Genomic DNA, 19,818 nt, shown 5'->3' with positions numbered 1-19,818 from the left:
CAGAACAGTGGTTTGGCCAGAGTCCACTTTGCGCCAGATGTTGTCGGCCACAAGGGTAAGAGCAGACTCTGTGCTGTGGTGTTTTCGGAATCCGTGTTGCGAATTGTCTAGAAATTCCAACTCATTAAGAAAGGAGGATAAGTGGAGGTTGAGATGTGCCTCCAATATTTTTGCTGGAGCAGGGATAAGGGAGATAGGCCTAAAGTTTTTAAGAAGGCCTGGGTCAAGAGACGGTTTTTTGAGGAGAGGCTTCACAATAGCCTTCTTCCATACCGTAGGAAAAGAGCCCTGGGTAATAGCTTTATTCATAGCCATGAGCATGGGAGGAAGAAGACTACTTCTACACTCTTTAAGCTTTTTAAGAGGTAGAGGATCCATGGGGGAAGCGGATTTGGTCCTGTCCAATAAAAGATTCAGTCCCTCCAAAGAAAGAGGAGGAAACTCCATGAGTGACTTGGGAGGATCTTTACCTAATGAGTCAAGGTTAGATATGACAGGAAGGATACTCTGATCCAAAGAGTCGCAGTTGGCTTCCAAAGAGACATGGATATCAAGGATCTTCTTATGAAAAAAGTCTGAGATATTATTGCATAGTTCCTGCGAGCTAACTACAGGATCCGGGAGTTGGAGGGAGCATAACGAGTCCGCGATTTTAAACAGCTCCCTGGAAGATGTAAGAGAGCTGGTAAGATTGGAAAAGTACTCCTGCTTCTCCATTACCACTCTCTGTTTATATTCCCGCAATGCAGACTTGTGAGCCTCTCGATCTTTAGAGTCCCAAGATTTCCTCCAGCTTCTCTCGGTGCTCCTGCATCCCTGCCTCAGAAGTCTCAGCTGGTCAGAGAACCAAAGTGCAGTAGGCTTCCGCCGGGCTACATAGCGCAAAGAGGCGGGGGCAAGTTAATCCACAGCATTGGAAATAGAATCCATCAGATCTTGTGCTGCCTCAGCTGCGTTCTTTCGGGAGAAAGATTCAATAGAGGAGACTAGAGGGGCAAGAGCCTCATCCGTAATGTTCCTAAAATTTCTCCTAAGAGTACGTGAAGAGGTAGTCTGAATGACAGAACAAGGGGCAGGAAGAGCAAATTCCAACGGAACTGCAAAGTGATCTGTCCAGACGAGCGGCATGGAGGGGCCAGTAGAGAGTCTCAGGTCATTAGTAAATACCCCGTCAAGTATATGACCAGCCTTGTGAGTGGGGCTATTCACAAGTTGAAGAAAGTCACAGGCTCCAAGTGACTCAACCAAAGATAAAGTAACTTTTGAGTTGGCCTCATCAAGATGAAAATTAAGATCTCCTAAAATGGAGGCGGGGGCAAGTTAATCCACAGCATTGGAAATAGAATCCATCAGATCTTGTGCTGCCTCAGCTGCGTTCTTTCGGGAGAAAGATTCAATAGAGGAGACTAGAGGGGCAAGAGCCTCATCCGTAATGTTCCTAAAATTTCTCCTAAGAGTACGTGAAGAGGTAGTCTGAATGACAGAACAAGGGGCAGGAAGAGCAAATTCCAACGGAACTGCAAAGTGATCTGTCCAGACGAGCGGCATGGAGGGGCCAGTAGAGAGTCTCAGGTCATTAGTAAATACCCCGTCAAGTATATGACCAGCCTTGTGAGTGGGGCTATTCACAAGTTGAAGAAAGTCACAGGCTCCAAGTGACTCAACCAAAGATAAAGTATCTTTTGAGTTGGCCTCATCAAGATGAAAATTAAGATCTCCTAAAATGGTGAGACAGGGCTTACCAAAGTAGGGTTCGATAATTCTCAATAGGTCCGAAGAAAAACCCGATCTAGAACCCGGATGCCTATAAATCAGTATCCCTGTAAAGGAGGCAGATGGGGCACATGTGATACAGAAATACAGAGCTTCAAATCGATCTTGAGGCAAGGATAGTAATTTCGTTTTGCAGGGGAGAGAAGATTTTAAGAGAATAGCAATTCCTCCTCCTCTGCGGAGCAGTCTATCCTGCCTATGCAAGGAATAGCCATCAGGAATGGCCATAAGCAAGTCGTGGCCGGAGGTGTCAGAGGCCCAGGTCTCCGTAATAAATCCGGCTGTCGCTCATCTACAAAATCGTGAAAAGCTACGTTATGCTTAATGAGTGAGTGCGCATTGATAAGAAAGCCAGATCTTAGGGAGGCAACTGGCCTTGTTAGAGGGGAAGATGGTTTAACAGGATCAATAGCTGAGGGATTAAAAGAAACAGAACATGTCCTACAACGGCGTGAGTGCAATATCCCATCAGGCGAGAAGCGATGATAACAAGGTTGGAAGCTAGGTTTAAGTAAGAGGATTTCAGATATGGAGTATTGCCTACTTGCCTTAAAGAGTGGAAATGAAGAGCAAGCCGGGTCCAGCCCGACCTGCAGCCCGTCCTCAGCGCGGACGGGCGCAGGCGGGCTGAACTCAGGCGTAACTCCGGCGGAAGTCCGGCGATCCCGCTGCGCGATGACGCTGCGCGTCTGCATGGCTGCAATTTATGTTGGTCGCGCCTCCTAAATGCGGACTAGACCGCGCTATGACTCACCCCTCACTCAATATGGCCGCCGTCGAGACGCTGGCGAGGGACCCGCGAAATGCGGTGCTTTGCCAAATTATAGTGCAAGTGGGAATGGCAGCGTGCAGGTAAGCGTGGCCGGCAAGTTTAAAACCAGGGGAAAGGATTGCGCTAACAGAAATAACACAGGAGACTAAAACGGGAAGTTAAAATCAAAGGAGCTGCACAATAACAGAGCGCTACCCGAGAGTGTGCTGGAGCTAATTAGGAGCACGCCAGAGATTTGCCTGCAATTTATGGTGGTCGCGCCTCTTAAATGCGGACTAGACCGCGCTATGACTCACCTCTCACTCAATATGGCCGCCGTCGAGACGCTGCCGAGGGACCCGCGAAATGCGGGCTTTGCCAAATTATAGTGCAAGTGGGAATGGCAACGTGCAGGTAAGCGTGGCCGGCAAGTTTAAAACCAGGGGAAATGATTGCGCTAACAGAAATAACACAGGAGACTAAAACGGGAAGTTAAAATCAAAGGAGCTGCACAATAACAGAGCGCTACCCGAGAGTGTGCTAGAGCTAATTAGGAGCACGCCAGAGATTTGCCTGCAATTTATGGTGGTCGCGCCTCCTAAATGCGGACTAGACCGCGCTATGACTCACCCCTCACTCAATATGGCCGCCGTCGAGACGCTGGCGAGGGACCCGCGAAATGCGGTGCTTTGCCAAATTATAGTGCAAGTGGGAATGGCAACGTGCAGGTAAGCGTGGCCGGCAAGTTTAAAACCAGGGGAAATGATTGCGCTAACAGAAATAACACAGGAGACTAAAACGGGAAGTTAAAATCAAAGGAGCTGCACAATAACAGAGCGCTACCCGAGAGTGTGCTAGAGCTAATTCTATTTCTTTTATTTTATTTTTATTCCTTATATAGCGCTTGAATCAACCCTCGAAGGAGTATCTTTGTGCTTCATACGGGTTGTGAGGGTGTGTTGCAGCTACAACAAAATTAAGCGCAGAACAGAGTGATCTTAAGCAGCTTCCTAAATTGAAGGTGGTCCAAGCATTGCCTTAAAATCAAGGGAAGCTCATTACAGTATCGAGGGCCAAGGTGGGAGAGAGCTCTTCCTCCTAATCTTGCCTTTCTTATTCGAGGCACTACTAGAAGATGTTTAGCACTCAAGCGGAGAGATCTAGAGTGTACATATGGCATGAGTTTTTCCAAGAGATAGAAGGGACCCAAATTAAGCAATGACCTATGGATAGTGCAGCAGATTTTAAATCTGACCCGTTGGTGGATGGGGAGCCAGTGCAGCTTCATAAGAAGAGGGCGAGAAGGGGTCCTGGCAGGAGCGTTGAGGACCAATCGTGCTGCCGTATTTTTGACTACCTGCAGTCTGCTGAGTTGGCATCATTGGCGGAGATCAGCAGGCCGTTGCAGTAGTCCAGACGGATTAGTACAAGCACATGGACTAAAGTTTTCCGGGTAGAGTCAGGAAGCAAAGGGAAGACTCGACAGAGCAGGCCTATTACATGGAAACAGGAACCTGCTGTCTGGGCAGCATGCTCTTTCAGGGTGAGGCCTTGAGCCAGATCGATACCCAGATTTTTGACTGTAAGCTTGGGAGCGGGATGGGGGCCTAGATTGGTCGGCCACCATTCTGGTGTCCATAGGAGGGGGGCCTCAAGAGCATAATCTCTGTTTTTCCCACATTACACTGGAGAAAGTTGTTCTTCATCCAGTGGGAGAAAGCTCTCATACCATTGGAGAAGGCCAACTGTACCGAAGAAGTAAATGTATCGAATGGAAAGAGAAACTGAGTGTCATCGGCATGAGATATGCGGATGAACCCATGCGTCCTCGGAAGATTGGCCAAGGGAGAAATGTAGATGTTAAACAATGTAGGGCTCAAACACGAGCCCTGAGGGACTCCCTTGGACAATTCTGTAGGAGCCGAACAATACGAGCCTAAGTTGACAATCTGGGAGCGAGTTGATAGAAAGCTCATCATCCACTGTAAGGCTGATTTTCTCAGTCCGCTCTCTTTTAATCTTCTGAGCAGAATGCTGTGAGAAACTGTGTTGAATGCCGCGGATAGGTCCAACAGCACCACAATCATAGAATGGCCCTTGTCTAGGGTCATCCTGATGTTATCCGTGACCGCTAGTAATGCTGATTCGGTGCTGTATTTGGGCCTAAAGCCGGACTGAGAGGGATCTAAACAGACAGTCAGTTCAACATGGTTGGAAAGGTGAGTGTTAACATGTTTCTCCATTAGTTTGCTCAAAAACGGAAGGAGCCAGATAGGGCGGAGGTTAGAAAGATCCATCCACAGACCTTTGGTGTTATGGCAGATCGGTCTAACCAGAGCAACCTTTTTCTCTAACGGAACATGGATTTCTTTTAGGGAGAGGTTAATAAGGGATTGCATAGAGGGAGACAGATGTGTAGCTAGAGATCGAATAACTTTAAGCTGCAATAAGGTCAGAAGGGGATCCAGTTTTTAGCTTATGAATCAGTATTTCGACCTCTGCTAATGTGAGTGTGGGAAAATGCTCTAACAGCTCAGGATTTGTAGGATTTAATTGGTCGAAAGCCATAGGGATCTGCAGCTGGCAGCTGGCTTCTTGCCGAGGTGATGTTTATATAGATAAGCTCTAATTTTTGTGAGACGTAGAGAGCAATATCATTACACAGCAGTTGGGAGGGAGCCTCTAGGCTTTCATATGCCTTAGGGCTGATGAAGGATTGAAGAATTTCATGCAGGGTTTTAGGAGAGTTGCCGGCTAGGGCTAATTGTGATGCTATATAGGTTTCCCCCATTAGACCTTGCATATGGGGGAGAAGCCTAAGGGACAACACTTTACTCAGGATCTTAAAGTCTGGGTTCAGTATGGATAGAGGGCGATAATCAGTTATTCTTGCATCCTTTTTTTGCCTTTTGGTAGGGGTATTACTACTGCATCTCTAGTCGATTCAGTGAGCAGGCCTATTTCCCAGGCCTCTGCATATACTTTGTCGAGGTTTGGTGCTAGCACCCCTAAGTATGTTTTGTAGAATTCGACCAGTATTCCACCTGGGCCTGGAGTTTTTCCTGTTGCTAACCCTTTTACCGCAGCACGGATCTGCTGTGTGGTAATAGGGGCTCCTAGTGCCTCACGGTGTTCCACATCTAGTTTTTTTATCGGTATTTCCAGTAGCTAATTATTTAGTACTTCCTTAGTAAGGTTGGAAGGGGTTCCATATAGCGTCTTATAGTAATTACAGAATTTGTGATTAATCAGCGTGGGGGAGTATATGGGCTGCCCGCCGTCTATGTATTTCTTAGTAATGGGGGGGTTAATAAATTTGTCTTTAATGAGCCATGCCAACATTCTACCTGCCTTTCCCTCTTCTTCATGCACCTTTGTGATGTAATGCTTATGGCCGTGATTCCTCAACTTCTCTAGTGTGGCATGGTATTGCTTTCTCGCTGCTTGGGCTTCTGCTATGTTTTCCTGATTTCCTCCCACTGCATTGTTCAGTACACATAGCTTTTGTTCTATCGTGTGTACCTCTTTGCGTAGTTCCATTAAAGCTCCTATCGATTTTCTAAAGCCTTGCCCTCTCACCACCACTTTAAACACCTCCCATTCAACCGATCTTGTGGATGCAGTCTCTTGAATATTAGTGTAGTAGTTTGGAATACTTTCCGCTAAAGAGTTTTGGAAATGTGCGTATTCCAGTACTGTTGGATCTAGGCGCCATGTGGGAGCCAGCGGTCTCTCCCCTATTGGAGTATAGTGTATTAGTACTGGGCTATGGTCAGAAATGGCTTTTCCAAGATAATCTGTGTGTGACTGCCTGTGATATTCTGTGGGAACATACAAACTGGTCTATTTTGGTGTGTAAGTGTGCACTGCTAAGTAGTATGAATAAGTGTGATCCACCTCATGGAGCATTCTCCACACATCTAAAACCCCCAATTCACAAGCCATTCCCGCAGGCCAGTTGCCAATTTCCTCATCATTGTCCCTTTCAGGGGAAGGAAGGACCTATCTAGGTGTGTGTCTAGTACATATTTAAAAACCCCTCTTAACAAGAATTTATCAGATGAAAAACTGCCAAATGTGTAGACAGCATACAGAGGTAGTTCAGCTGCTCTTGATTAGGGGCGTAGATGCTGCCAAGAGTAATTTCTTTACCATAGAGTCTGCCCTCAACCAGGACATATTGTCCTTCTTTATCAATTATTGAAAGAATTAGTTTGAATGATATTCCTGTTCTTATCCAAATTAATGTACCCCTGGCATACGCTGAGTGGGACGTTGCGTACAGTTGACATCTCCATCTTCTCCTCTTAACCTATCTATTTCCGACCCTAGTCAGTGTATTTCCTGGAGCAGGGCAATTTGGGCTCCTCTACATGTAAGATATCTATGGATATTGTTTCTCTTAAGTGGAGATCCCATTAACTTGACATTCCAAGATGTAACTACTACCCCCTTTGTGAAGTTAGGTGTGTTTGCCATAAGTATTTGTCAGGGCTTCACACCGTCCAAGTTCCATCCTCCCCCCTCCATCAGCCCACAGGCTGGACTTGTGCCCTCTCCATAACATAGAGTGTAGCAGGGGAAAAGGGAGAAGGAAAGAAGGGAAAAGGTAAAAAAGAACAAACTAAACCCCAACATCAACTCCCAAACCACAGGGCAGCAAAGCAACGGACTGTCGTCCAAACTGCACATAACAACCATGTGATATCCGAATATCTCTTCTGGTCAGCCTATGTGGGCTTTACCAGAGGGGGTGTGCTTTGTTATGCTGTCTAGTCTCCATACAAACTGCGCTAGACTGCTATTTGTCATGTAGACTCAAGAATCCTGATTTAGGGATAGTCCTTTTTAAAGCATGAGGCAGCTCCCCACCTTTTTTCGCAGCCCCAGCCACTAACCGTCTCCCCTTCTTTGAGGTGGGGTCGGCCCCACATAGTCCCCTCCCCTTTCACCTAGGACCTGTCTATGCCTGAGTCAGTTCATACAAAATAAAGGATATCAAACAATGTGGTCTGTGGTTTGTGGTATCACTTCAGGTAATCTACTCTCCTTGTCTCCAGAGGCGGTCAGATCAGTTCTCACTGATTTTCGTTCTGATGACAAACTCTCTGTCTTTGGATGTATGTTGGAAACAAGCATCCTGGACCAGTTTTGGAGTAACCCCCTCATCAAGCTGCTTGTATCTGGTCCAGGGAGGACCTGGCCTGGCAGTTCAGTCTGGACTGTCCCTATGAGAAACAGGGTTAAGACTGATTTGCACAAGGCTGGGTCTGAACTGGGGTGGTGAAGTGAGCCAAAGAACAATGATGAATTTAACCCAGATCTAATGAGTTTCTGAAAAGTTTCAGCGCTCAGTCCATCATCTTAGTGTGTTTGCATTTTTTAAAACAAAAGAAGATCTTACTATCACACAGCCGGGTCTGGTGGCTCAGTGGACTAAAGCAGCCACTGCAGGGGCCTCTGTTCGACCTCATGGTCACAGGTTCAAATCCCGGGGGGTCCACTCGGCCTTTCATCCATTTGAGGTAGATAAAAGGAGTACCATTGACTTGGGTAACAGTAAACATGTTATTCAGCGCCAGGACACCTTTGGGTAATCGTGCGTTTTACAAATACACCTGTTATGTTAACTATAATAAAACTAACTTTTGTTTTAGATCACATAAATGTAACCATTGTTTTTTTTCAGTGAATTGCTAGGGTTTTTAAAGCAAAGTCATATTTTATCAACATACATATAGCAAATCCTCCAGCGCATGGTATTTGGCCGTGTGTGGCAGGGGATTGTTGCAGGGCACGGCCTATGGTCAGGCCATGAGGCCAACTCCCCACAATTAGCCAAATGCCCATTTCCCTGGGGACCTCAGGGCCCTTTCTTGTTTTTGAAGGGGACAGAATGTGTGCAGCCACTTCCCCCTATAAGGAGGTGATGTGTGGTTTCCCTCTCTGAGCCTGAAGAGGCCCTGGGGAAACCACCCTGATGGCCAAATACATTATCATTAGATGATGGGGCATGTGGCCCCTTCGATCCGCTAGCCCAAATGGGTCCAGGGGTCCCGAAGATCCCATCCTCCGGGCCATGCTTTAAATATTGGGGAGGGGGCATGTGGCCCACTCCCGAGCTTAAAGAGGCCCCATCCCCAGGGCAAAATACTAAAGTTAAGGGGAGGGGGAGCATGGCCTCTGTCTCTGAGCCTTAATAGGAACCCAAGACCTGACCCTCTGGCGCCAAATGAAATGCGAAAGAGGAGGGAAGCTGTGAGGTCCCCCTCCCAAGCCTTATTAGGCCCTAGATACCCCATCTCCCAGCATCAAAAGCTATCAAAAGGGATGTGGGCCTAAACCCCTTTCCCCAAGCCTTCTCAGGCCCCACAATCTATTACACGGGGGAACAATCCCCCGGGGCCAGAGGTGGGTGCCCCAGTGCCCACCCAGGGCTTCCAAACATCACAAAGATATAGGCCTCTCAGGTACCCCAGGGATCCCTCCAGCTCCCTGCATAGTGTGCTAGCCTACATTGTTCCCGCCCAGTGGGTGCAAATGTGTTTTTTTTGTGTTTCTTCTGGGAGAAAGCAATCTGTGTTTCCCTGCCTTCATCAGCCTGCCTGGTCTCCCTCCTCTTTTTTATGAATTTGGCTCTGGGGATGGGGGTCTCAATTACCTTTTAAAGATCGGGGAGGGAGGCATCAAGGCCCCTCACCTTTTTTATAATTACGGCCCCAAGGCTCAGGGTGAGGACCTGCGCAGCCGCTCCCCTTTATTAAAGTTTTAGGCCACGGGGAATGGGGTCTCAAGGGTCCAAAATGGACTTATGGAGAGGGGCCCTGCTGACACCCCTTTCCCTAAATGTTTGTTTTTATTGTTTTTTTTTTTTAAATGAAGAGACGCCATTCTTATTTTTGGCCACAATTCTGCTGGAATCCTGTGGGTTCGTGGCAATAAGTGCAAATATAATTTCTTTTATTTTGGCCCCAAGAGGCTCCCTTTGGGTGCCCTCACGGGTCGTAGATATCCCTATCCTGCGCCCTTATGGTATTTTTTCCTAAACTCAAGACAGGGGTATAATTCCCTGAGTCCTGTAATGGCTGCCAGCAACATTTTCCTCATGTTGCTGGCAGTCAGTCAGAGTGCTCCTTACTGCGGGAGTCTGAATCCTGCAGGAGCTAATTGGCCCTAAAGAAAAAAAGCTCCTGGGCCAATCAGAATGCTAAATTTTTCAAGATTGGGTTCAAGGGATTCGTGCGAGAGCCCCTCAAAACCAACCGTCCAGACATACAAATATTTTCCCACCTTTATTTTTTCAAAACTACTAAACGGATTTATACCATATCACACACCACAAGACCAAGGTCTAGATTCCTGCCAAGCTTGGGTAGTTAACAAGTTTAGGTCGAGAGCTTAAAAACAGGCATTTGAGGTGAGAAGATTCAGAGTGTCTGTGGTGTTATAGGGTGCTCTATATAAAGAAGCTGATCTCCAACTAAACTTGGGAGTTCATTCCTTCCTTTTTTGCATAATTTATGCAGCACTCTAAGAACGAAAAGGGTATTGTCTTGACCTACGCTGGGTGTTCCCTTGTGTCTTGACAAAGCTATACCCACCTCTCTGATGAGCACTAAAGAGAGAGAAACACATGTCATTGGTTGCTTTTATACATTCCAGGTTGGCTTTCATGGTCTTTTGGCAATTCACAGCTGTAATACTGTGTCTGGACTTGTAAAATGCATTTGTTATTTTTCAGGGTGGTGTGGATAGGACTAGATAATCCTGTGCTTAAAGACTTTGTTGTAAAAATGACAAAAGGTTTTGACAGTTTCTAGGTCGATGTGGATGACACTGTGCAATCCTATGCTTAAAACCTAAGCTAGAAAAGCAGACTTTTGACACGAGCAGATTCAGCGTGTGGGGATGTTGTATTGTGCTCCATATAAAACTCTCCACCTAAACTTTGAAATTGCTAAGAGTTCCCTGATTCATTTTGTGTGTGTGTGGCTGTGTGTGTATGTACGTGCGTGCATCCGTGTGTGTGCGTATGTGAGTGTGGCTTTCCAAACACATGGTGGAGTAGCAGGAAAAGTGAACACAGTATATGTTGCCATATAAAGGTGAAAGATAGTGATTTACACTATATATATATATATATATATATATATATATATATATATATATATATATATATATATATTTTTCCAGTTTTTATTTACCCCTGGTATTGTTTGTGCATGGGCCCGACAGCTGCACTCTGCAAACAGGCCTCCCAGTTCCCCAGCTTTTTGTTAGAGTTGTCAGGCTGGAATGCAGCCAAATTTCAGAGGCACATTGGGTTCCACTAGCAGTTCGGTAGGATGCAGTTGTTTCATAGACAGACTGGGATGTCACTAGTATTAGGTCTGGTTGAGTCTGTAGGGTAGTTTCACATGATACCCATCTTCATTTCAGCTCCTGAGAGGAATATGTTTATTTTTATGGGTGATGATTGGCATGGTAGTAGAGTAGCATATGAGTTATGCACAACTTATTTCTAATGCCATCTTTATTTGACATCATGATATACCCACCCATATATATTTCACTCAAATATGCTATATTGTATTCCCTCGGTTGATTGAACTCTTGGATTGTTAGTGGGACATGTCTGGCTTCAGTGATCCAGCCTTACATCAGGAGAGGGATAGCCCTGCAAGCTTTTGTGCAGTTGACCAACTATGCCTATAGATTACCTGCTGGTCTACTCCTCAATGACCTATAATTAAATCTTCTTTGTCCACCAGGTCCTTTCCCGGTTCTGAGCCTGATGGTGGGCTCAACTGTCAACAGGATTGTAAAAGCGAACAATGGAACTGACCACAGTAGTTCCTTCGGCAACATGACCTTGGAAGAAGAGCAGATAATGGTGGCAGCGTCTGTCACTGTCTTGGCTGGAATAGTTCAGGTTGACACAAGGACTGAAGGCATATATGTTTAAGTGTAATATGATTTGTATCATAACAGTGTGTGTTGTTTTTAACTATATTAATAAGAGAAGAACATTTTATATGAACTGCATATTCTTTACAACATTCATTTTTTAACTGTCATGGATATTTGTTTTTCTGCTTCTGCCTTTTCTGCTTCTATCTATGTAGCTGCATAGTCCTGTTGCTACTTAGTTTACTTAACTGAATAAGAACAACACACCTTCATTTTTCGAGTTGTGAAGGTGCCCTCTCAAATTCCAGGATCAAAGTAATTATTGCGGTCATTATGGAAGAGTGCAACACAAACACTCAAACAACAGACCAATTAGGCTTCAGAATGTTAACAGAGATAGTAAATTACAATTAACAAATCAAAGTGAGAGAACAGTGAAATGTCAGAAGACCCCTCCCCGATGAGCGCCAGCTTCCACAGAAGTATGATAAACGTCACTGGCTAAATGAAAGATAACTGTCTCAAGCTCAACACAGAGAAGAAGGAAGGCTTCATCTTTGGGAACAACACCTCACCATGGAGCGAGGAATGTTGGCCTGCTGAACTCAGCCTGTCACCTGGCCCGAAAAACCATGCCCGCAATCATCTTAGATAGCAGGTTGTCTATAAGGAAATAGGTAAATTCAATCTAATCTGCCTGCTTCCACACCCTTTACATGCTCCGCAAAAGCTTCAGGTGGCTCCCTGTCAGCACCAGACGGACCGTAAAGCAGACCCTCATCTCTGGCTGGCTGAACAATGGGAACACAATCTGCACAGGAATCACTGCACGCTTCCTGAAGAGACTACAGACAATACAAAACTCAGCCGCAAGACTCATCCTTGACCTCTTTAGATGGACCCACATCACACCCCACCTCAAGAAGCTACATTGGGCTCCCAATCCAGACGAGTTGCCAGTTCAAGATGTTGGCCAATGCATACAAAGCCCTGCACAACGAAGGACCTGAATACATGAACAAATATATGACCTTTCACCAACTGATCAGACACCTATGAACCGCATCCCTCTTCCTCGCAGACACCCTCATGCAACAGCGGAAGATGCTCCTTCTCACGCTAGACAGACAAAGCTTGGAAAAACCTTCCCCTGCACTCCAGGACTGCCTCATCGCTCCAGCAATTTAGGAAAGCACTCAAGACCTGGCTGTTCAAATGAGCAGATCAGCACAACCTCTTGATGATACCAACTTCTATTTTTATTCTACAAGTAAAATTCTAGTCAGAAATTTTATTTCTTTATAAATGTGTACATGATAGCATACATTTGATTACATGATCACGGTATATGCATAAAAAAGGATCCGCTTGCATTCATTAATCATCTGCTGGTAAGCAGTTTTGATATCAGGATGTTCTATTAAAGCTATGGACATCCTATATACATAAAAGACCAACAAGTGTTTCCTTGATACAGGGATTTCTCAAGGCTATGGAAACAGAAAAAAACACAGAAAAACAAAAATAGAGAATAGGAAAAAGACAATGACTGTAGTTAAATCTGCATAAATTCCAACTGGTTTCGACTTCAAGAATTTCTGTTTCGAAATAATCAATAGATCTTTTCAAAAACTCAATAAAGTGCAGAATCTTAAAACAGTTAAAAACTAGCAAATCGTAGTAGGAACATTGTAAATAGTTGGTGAGCCTTAGTTATATCCATCTTAAAAGCAGGTAGAAAAATATATCTCTATCGAAATTAAACCCTAATTCATCGACACTGGGCTTGCTGTAATAAAAACTGGTCACAAAAAGTGGTTGCACATTGTACACCGACTTTTTGTGACTGGTCTTTACTTTTGTTATTCGACCTATACACTGTTAGGTCACATTTCAAAATCTCTGGTCAGAGGGGGTCACAAGGTCCATAACAAAATCTCTAGTCACAGTGGGGATCACAGAATGACCTGTCCAATGAGTGTTAATTAGACAGGTCGCTATTTGCGACTGTTGGACCCGGCCCATTAGGCAGGTTCACCCCTAGACTTTTTGCTTTTTCCTAGCCTGTTTATGGAACCTGGTGTTGGATATTTTAGGCCTCTGCGCACTTTTTCACTGTGGTACAGTGTAAAGTGCTTGAGCTCTCTGTATGTGTGGTGAGTGACCTGCCCTCCCATAGGAATGAATGGAGAATATGTATGCCCATGGTAGTTCCTGATGTGTGGGGAGTGCAGGGGCGAGTTTGGTATGTATCAACTCGTGAGAGTGAATGCTGCAAAATGATGTATGCGACATGGCTGTGTCTAGTCTAGAAGTCCTACTTTTGGAAGTTGGCATATTTGTGCAAGTTGGTGCTAGCGTGTGATTGGCTGGTGAGCCTGGCCCAGAGTGCATGGGCCTGCTTGTGGATTGACTGTCTGGTTTGAGGATGACAGGGGCTGGAGAGCCCAGGAGGTTGTCTGAGTCAGCCCATGGATGAAAGGCAGCATCTGCTGCCAGGGAAGTGGGAGGAGATGGCACCTGATAGTGAAGGGCTGTTCCTGTGTAACTACAAAGCTGGCTCCACCTCCCGCTGGGCGACTGACACCTCTGTCCCTGATACTGAAGGGGACTTCCCTCTAAACCAGTCCAGCTGGTTCTCACACTGCCTGCTTCAAAGAACTTCAAAGGTTTTGCACTGTATAAAAAGGGGTTGTATCCCCTTCCAAATTGTTCTTGTTTTCAACTTGAATCTGCCAGGGGCTGCTGCTGCTTGAGCTCAGGGGAATCCCTGGCTCTGCCCAGCCCTGGGCACCTGATGGACTCCTGGGGGACCCTTCTGCCCTGCCTGGGCTGAAGGGGGGACTTGGCTTTGCCCCTGGGGAAGTTCTGGGACCTTGGCAGCATGGAGAAGCTGCCTTTTCCTGGGGAGAGCGCTGGAGTGATTTCTAGCGCCTGGAGGCGCTGTGCTTCCCCCTGCGCGCCTGGGAGCGCTCTGCCTGCTGTCTAGCGCTTTGGAGCGCTTCATTTTTCCCCAAGCGCTTGAGAGCGCTTTTTCAGGACTTTCTAGCGCTTAGGAGCGCTTTTCATGTTCATTTAGAGCGCTGGATGCGCTGAGGATTCCTGCCTGGATTTATTTAATTATTTCCGAGTGCCCACCTCGATCTGTCGCGGAGGAAAACAAGCCACGAAGGGGCCGCGACCGGATTGGCCGAGACCCGAGGAGAGGAGCGCCCTGATTGGCCGCTGGCCCGGAGAGTCGCGCTCCGGTTGGTCGAGACGCCTGCAGAGGCTCTGGCGTCATTGGGGGCTCGCCGAAGGAGCCGCGATGGGATTGGCCCATCGCTCGTGACCCAGGGAAGACGAGGCGGCGAGAGAGGAAAGGTGGAGGCCGGCTAACAGGGCTCCCGTGTGCCGAGGGAGCCCTGCAGCGAGAGAGGAGATTGCCCCGGGAGCCTGGCGGCTCCACTCGGGAGGACGACGGCGGAAGGAGAAGGCGGTGCTTCATTATGAGGAGGAGACCCGCCGCCGAGCCGCCGCCCAGCAGAGAGGCCGCCGCCCGGAGGAGCCCGCCCAAGAGAGCCCGGTGAGTCTGAAGGGCTGGGGAGGGCTCCGTGCGGCTGCTGTTGGTGCCGGAGAGCGGCACATGGGCGGAAGTGGAGGTAGGGCGGCCCCAGCTGGCAGTGGGCCGCCCCAACGTTTCAAGGGAGCCTGAGGCTCCAACGCCCATGTTGGTCACGAGAGCCCCGTGGGGTACAGTGTTGGCAGTGCAGAAAGGGCGGCCCCGGTTGGCAGCGGGTCGCCCCAACGCGTGTAGAGCCCCGAGAGGCTCCTTACCCCTATCGTTGTGTCCGGAGCCATGGAGGCTCTAAGGGGGCAGATTTGTTTTACGGGCCCAGAGAGGCTCGAGGTGCCCTACGTGATTTGAGAGCCCAGAGAGGCTTGGGGGCCATTTCCATGACGTCGAGTCCCCCGTGAGGGACTCCAACGACCCCACAGCTGTGCTAAGAGCCTGCTAGGCTCGAGGGGGGCATTGTCTGCAGAGCCTGTGTGGCTCCAACGTTTGACCAGTGTTGGCCAGAGCCTGTGTGGCTCCAACGTGCACAGTGTATGTGTTTTAGAGCCTGTGTGGCTCCAGCCTGGGCGCAGTTTGCTCCTAAGGGCCAGTGAGGGCCCTGGCGCAGTTCTTTTGTTCTCCAGGTGCCCAGCACTTAGTGGGCACCTGCCACGTTTAGGCTTTTTGAACTTTAAGACTGGCGCTGCATGGCAGCGCAACCCTGACACTGAGACTCAGGGCGTCTGAGCCCCAACAAGGCCCTTGGCCTAGGGACTGCCACAGGTGGTGGCTTATGGGAGTCTGCGCAATGGTATGGTTATTGCACCTCTGAATGTGATCTTTTGCATCATGTGTTATTCCTGCACCTCTGAAGGTTCTTAGGCCTCATGTGATTTTTGCGCTATTGCTTTACTCTTGGCACCTCTGAATGTTTATGCATTATGTGTCTTCCTTTCCATGCGCTGCACCTCTGAATGTTTAGTCATCATGTGTCTTCTTGCGCTGCACCCCTGAATGTATTTTATTGCATCATGTGCCCTATTCTTAACACCTCTGAATGTGTTACTGCATCATGTGTCTTCCTTTCCATGCGCTGCACCTCTGAATGGTTAGTCATCATGTGTCTTCTTGCGCTGCACCCCTGAATGTAGTTTATTGCATCATGTGCTCTATTCTTACTCCTCTGAATGTAGGTTATTGCATCATGGGTAATGTGTCCTTTTCCTAGACCCCTAAATGCTGAGTGATACTTAGGTGGTTGTCTTTTCTACTCCTCTGAATGTAGGTTTATTGCGTCATGAGTAATGTATTCTTTCTTAGACCCCTAATGCTGTGTGATACTTAGGTGGTTCTTCTTTCTTAGTACAGGTGGTCCTAGTAAGGTCCTGGTTCCTGTTACCAGTGGTTACCGGTTGTTATCTTTGTGATTACCATTTTATGTTTTATTATTTCTTATTCTAGAAGTGCTATATCTGACTATGACAGTGGCCCTTGTGGCCCTGTCTTGTGTACATAATCCCTGTGAATATTGCCCGTGCCAGTTGGCACCATGTATATGTGTGATTTTATCTGATGTGTTTTTACAATACAAAAGTTATTTTTATAATAACCTTGTGTGGAGTCTCTTCTGTGGTGTGCCTAGTATGTTGTTGCTGTTGTGCGCTGGCGCAAATGCTTTACACATTGCCTCCGAGTTTAGCCTTACTGCTTGTGCCAAGCTACCAAGGGGGTGAGCAGAGGTTATCTTGGCGTGTGACTTCCTTGCCCTGACTAGAATGGTGGTTTCTGCCTGGCTTTGGCGTCAGCCTTAGCCTACCAGAAATAGCCAGTTCTAACAGCGACCAACTGTGGTTGTCTGCAAACACAGGGATGGTGGCCTGAAAGTCATAGCAGTCCACCATCCATGCGTTTGCATTCCTAAACTATATTTATCTTTAAGTGGTCAATGTTCCTTTAAGGTATTAGTGCTGCTTTAAAAAACACTTTTGGGAAGACATGATGGGAGGGAGGGAGGTAATTAGGGGGTCGAGCATCATTCCTGTTGCCCCAGAGACAGCCTCTCTCTGGAATAAGTTGCCACCCTTCCTCAAATCCATTTCCTTCTCCTTGATTGTTCATGGTTTGGTAAATCAGATTCTAAAATTCTGTGCATGTAGGATAAATAGACTTTGTGAAGGAGACTTTTGGGGAAAAGTCTTTCTTAAATCTCACATCACTACTGGATTACCAATGCAATTACTTCACTTCAAACCCAAAATGGAGATTGTTTACTTTTATTTCAGAACGTATTACACATACTTGATTCATTTTTGCTAGGAAAACCTATAAACACTTGTTTTTTGAATTTCAAATACTAACTGTGAATCTTGTCTGCAGTATGGCGCTCATGATATGGATGATATGACTCTAAATATAAAACAACAACTCATAATATGGCTTATTTGGCTCTAAATATAAAACAATATCTCACTCGTTTTTTTAAAATGTCCTTATTTTATGTCCTCAAAAAAGTTGTAAGTCAAGATCTGTGGAGTGGGGCGGTGTGGCTCAGTGCAGTGGTGTGGCTCACTGGTTAGAGGCGGCAGACCCGGAAGCAGAGAATGGCCCGGGACCAGGGTTCAATTCCCGACGCTGCAGGGTCGTGGACCAGGGTCAGCGGACTCGATAATTCTCGCCTCGGTGCCTACTCTAACCAGGGATCACACTCGGCAACTCTGGGCATTAGCTTGTCGCATCTCTACAACGGCCCACCTCATTCGCCGGGGATGCCTGGTTTCACCTTGGAGATACCCAGTAGGGACCATCTCACAGGGCTAGCCAGGACGGGTTCCCCAGCGGTCTACAGTGCCACAACGCCTCAGGGCAGCAGTGCGCTTTAGAAGACCACATACATTACATTACAAGATCAGGGAGGGTTCTTGTAATCTAGGACCTAGAGTACACGTTGTCTGCTATGCTCTAAGCGCCCCGATGCTCCGACGACGGGCTCTACTGCTCATTGTGAGGCTCTTGCGGCGTTCTTTCAGGAAAAGGTCCAAAACGTCTATATGACCTTTCCATCCACAGGACCCCCAGTTGAGTCTCCGATTTCCATCTGTGGAGACACAGCCCTGCACTCGCTTCCCCTGTTGACATTGGAAGGGTTTAACATCTTGGCAAAGCAGGTGAAATCTGGGTCCCCCGCCGACCCTCTCAGTTCGGCTCTCTTTAGAGATGAGTCGTTCGTGGGTCGGACCGTGGTACACTCCCTGATCAACATCTCGTTGGAGTCGGGCACGGTCCCCCGTAGCTGGAAGCGGGCGATGGTTTCCCCCATCCTAAAGAAGCCCTCACTGGACCCAGACAAGCCTGAAAACTTTCGGCCTATCTCTTTGCTTCCCTGGCCTACCAAAGTAATGGAGGCCCATGTCAACAAAGTTCTCTCGGCCCACCTCATCCAGTTTAACATCTTGGATCCCACCCAAAATGGCTTCCGTGCTGGTCACAGCACGGAGTCTGCCCTTCTCTCCATGGCTGAACACCTACGCACAGTGATGGATGCGGGGCAGACAGCGGCGCTCGTTTTATTAGATCTGAGCGCCGCGTTCGACACCGTGTCCCATCCTATCCTGTTGCATCGCCTGGAGGAGGTCGGGCTGGGTGGCTCTGCCCTCCAGTGGTTTCGCTCTTTCCTGAACGATCGTTTCTTTAGCGTTGCGCTGCCACCGTACCAGTCCCAATTCCTTCCTCTGAGACAGGGGGTCCCGCAAGGCTCCTCGCTGAGTCCCACGCTTTTCAATCTGTATGTGAGACCGCTGGCTGAGATCGTCAAGCAATGGGACATGACTATGGTCTCGTATGCTGACGATACTCAGCTAGCGGTGACTATCAGCGGGGATGCGGACCGGGATGCCCCCAGGTTTCAGAGTGGACTTAGGGCGGTGGCAAGCTGGATGAAGAACAACTGTCTCCAGCTCAACGCGAAGAAAACCGAGATCATGATCGTTGGCAGGAAGGCGGAACTGTGGGGGGACAAGTGGTGGCCCATTGAACTGGGGCCGGTCCCTCTCCCGGTCACTGAACTTAGGAATCTGGGAGTGTGGATGGATCCCCCTCTCAGTTACGAGGGCCACTCGAAGAAAATCGCGGCCGGCTGTTTTGGCATCTTGCGGTCGCTGAGGCCCATTCTTAAGTTCTTTGACCGTGGTACCAGGCAGCTGATAGTCCAGGCCACGGTATTATCTCGCCTGGACTATGCCAGCTCGCTTTTGGTAGGGACCAACGTGGCGGAGACTACCCGCCTTCAACGAGTGCAAAATGCCGCGGCTAGAGCCATTGTAGGCTTACCCCGAAGGAGCTCTGTCTCAGGAGTCTTGAGATCCTTGCATTGGCTCCCCATTAAATCACGCATCCAGTTCAAGGTGTTGTGCTTGGCGTTTAAGATCTTGAGGGGAGTAGGTCCGCCAATTCTTGCTGACCTCCTGTCGTGGTATGTTCCTTCCCGCGCTTTGAGATCGGGAAGCCAAGCGCTCGCGGTGGTCCCCCGATACAGGTTGTGTCGGGCTGGTGGTCGCTCTTTTCGGGTGAGGGCGGCTGAACTCTGGAATTCCCTCCCAGTGGACTTGCGGCTACTGACTGACCTCTTGGCCTTTCGCAAAGCTCTGAAAACGTTTCTTTTTAAATAGATCTTTTATCTGTGTTGTGTTTCTGCTATCTGTTGCACATTGCCTGCCATGCGCCAGGACGCCCCTTAGCTGGGGCAGCTGTGCGCAATACAAAAGTGCATAACATAACATAACATAACATAACATTGGCAGTGGGGACTTTGGCAATGCAATGAAAATGAAACAAGAGTGTGAGCTAACAGACA

General features: G+C 47.7%; 1 protein-coding gene across 2 annotated transcripts in view; it reads left to right on the top strand.

Moving 5' to 3' along the window:
- LOC147750611 (chloride anion exchanger-like) overlaps positions 1 to 19,818 on the top strand; it is a 334,851-nt gene that overhangs the window by 141,233 nt on the left and 173,800 nt on the right. The window contains exon 5 of one of the 2 annotated variants that reach the window (XM_086967201.1): positions 11,296 to 11,456. In XM_086967201.1, the coding sequence (XP_086823327.1) occupies positions 11,296 to 11,456 (161 nt within the window). Of the gene's footprint in view, positions 1 to 11,292; positions 11,457 to 19,818 lie in introns of both variants that reach the window. The other variant, XM_086967202.1, reaches the window with a different exon arrangement.

The sequence above is a fragment of the Lissotriton vulgaris genome, chromosome 1_1 (genome assembly GCF_964263255.1).
Source record: "Lissotriton vulgaris chromosome 1_1, aLisVul1.2, whole genome shotgun sequence".
NCBI classification, from domain to species: Eukaryota; Metazoa; Chordata; class Amphibia; order Caudata; family Salamandridae; genus Lissotriton; species Lissotriton vulgaris.
Note: the sequence above shows the minus strand (reverse complement) of the source record. Positions and strands in the feature narration are given on the sequence as shown.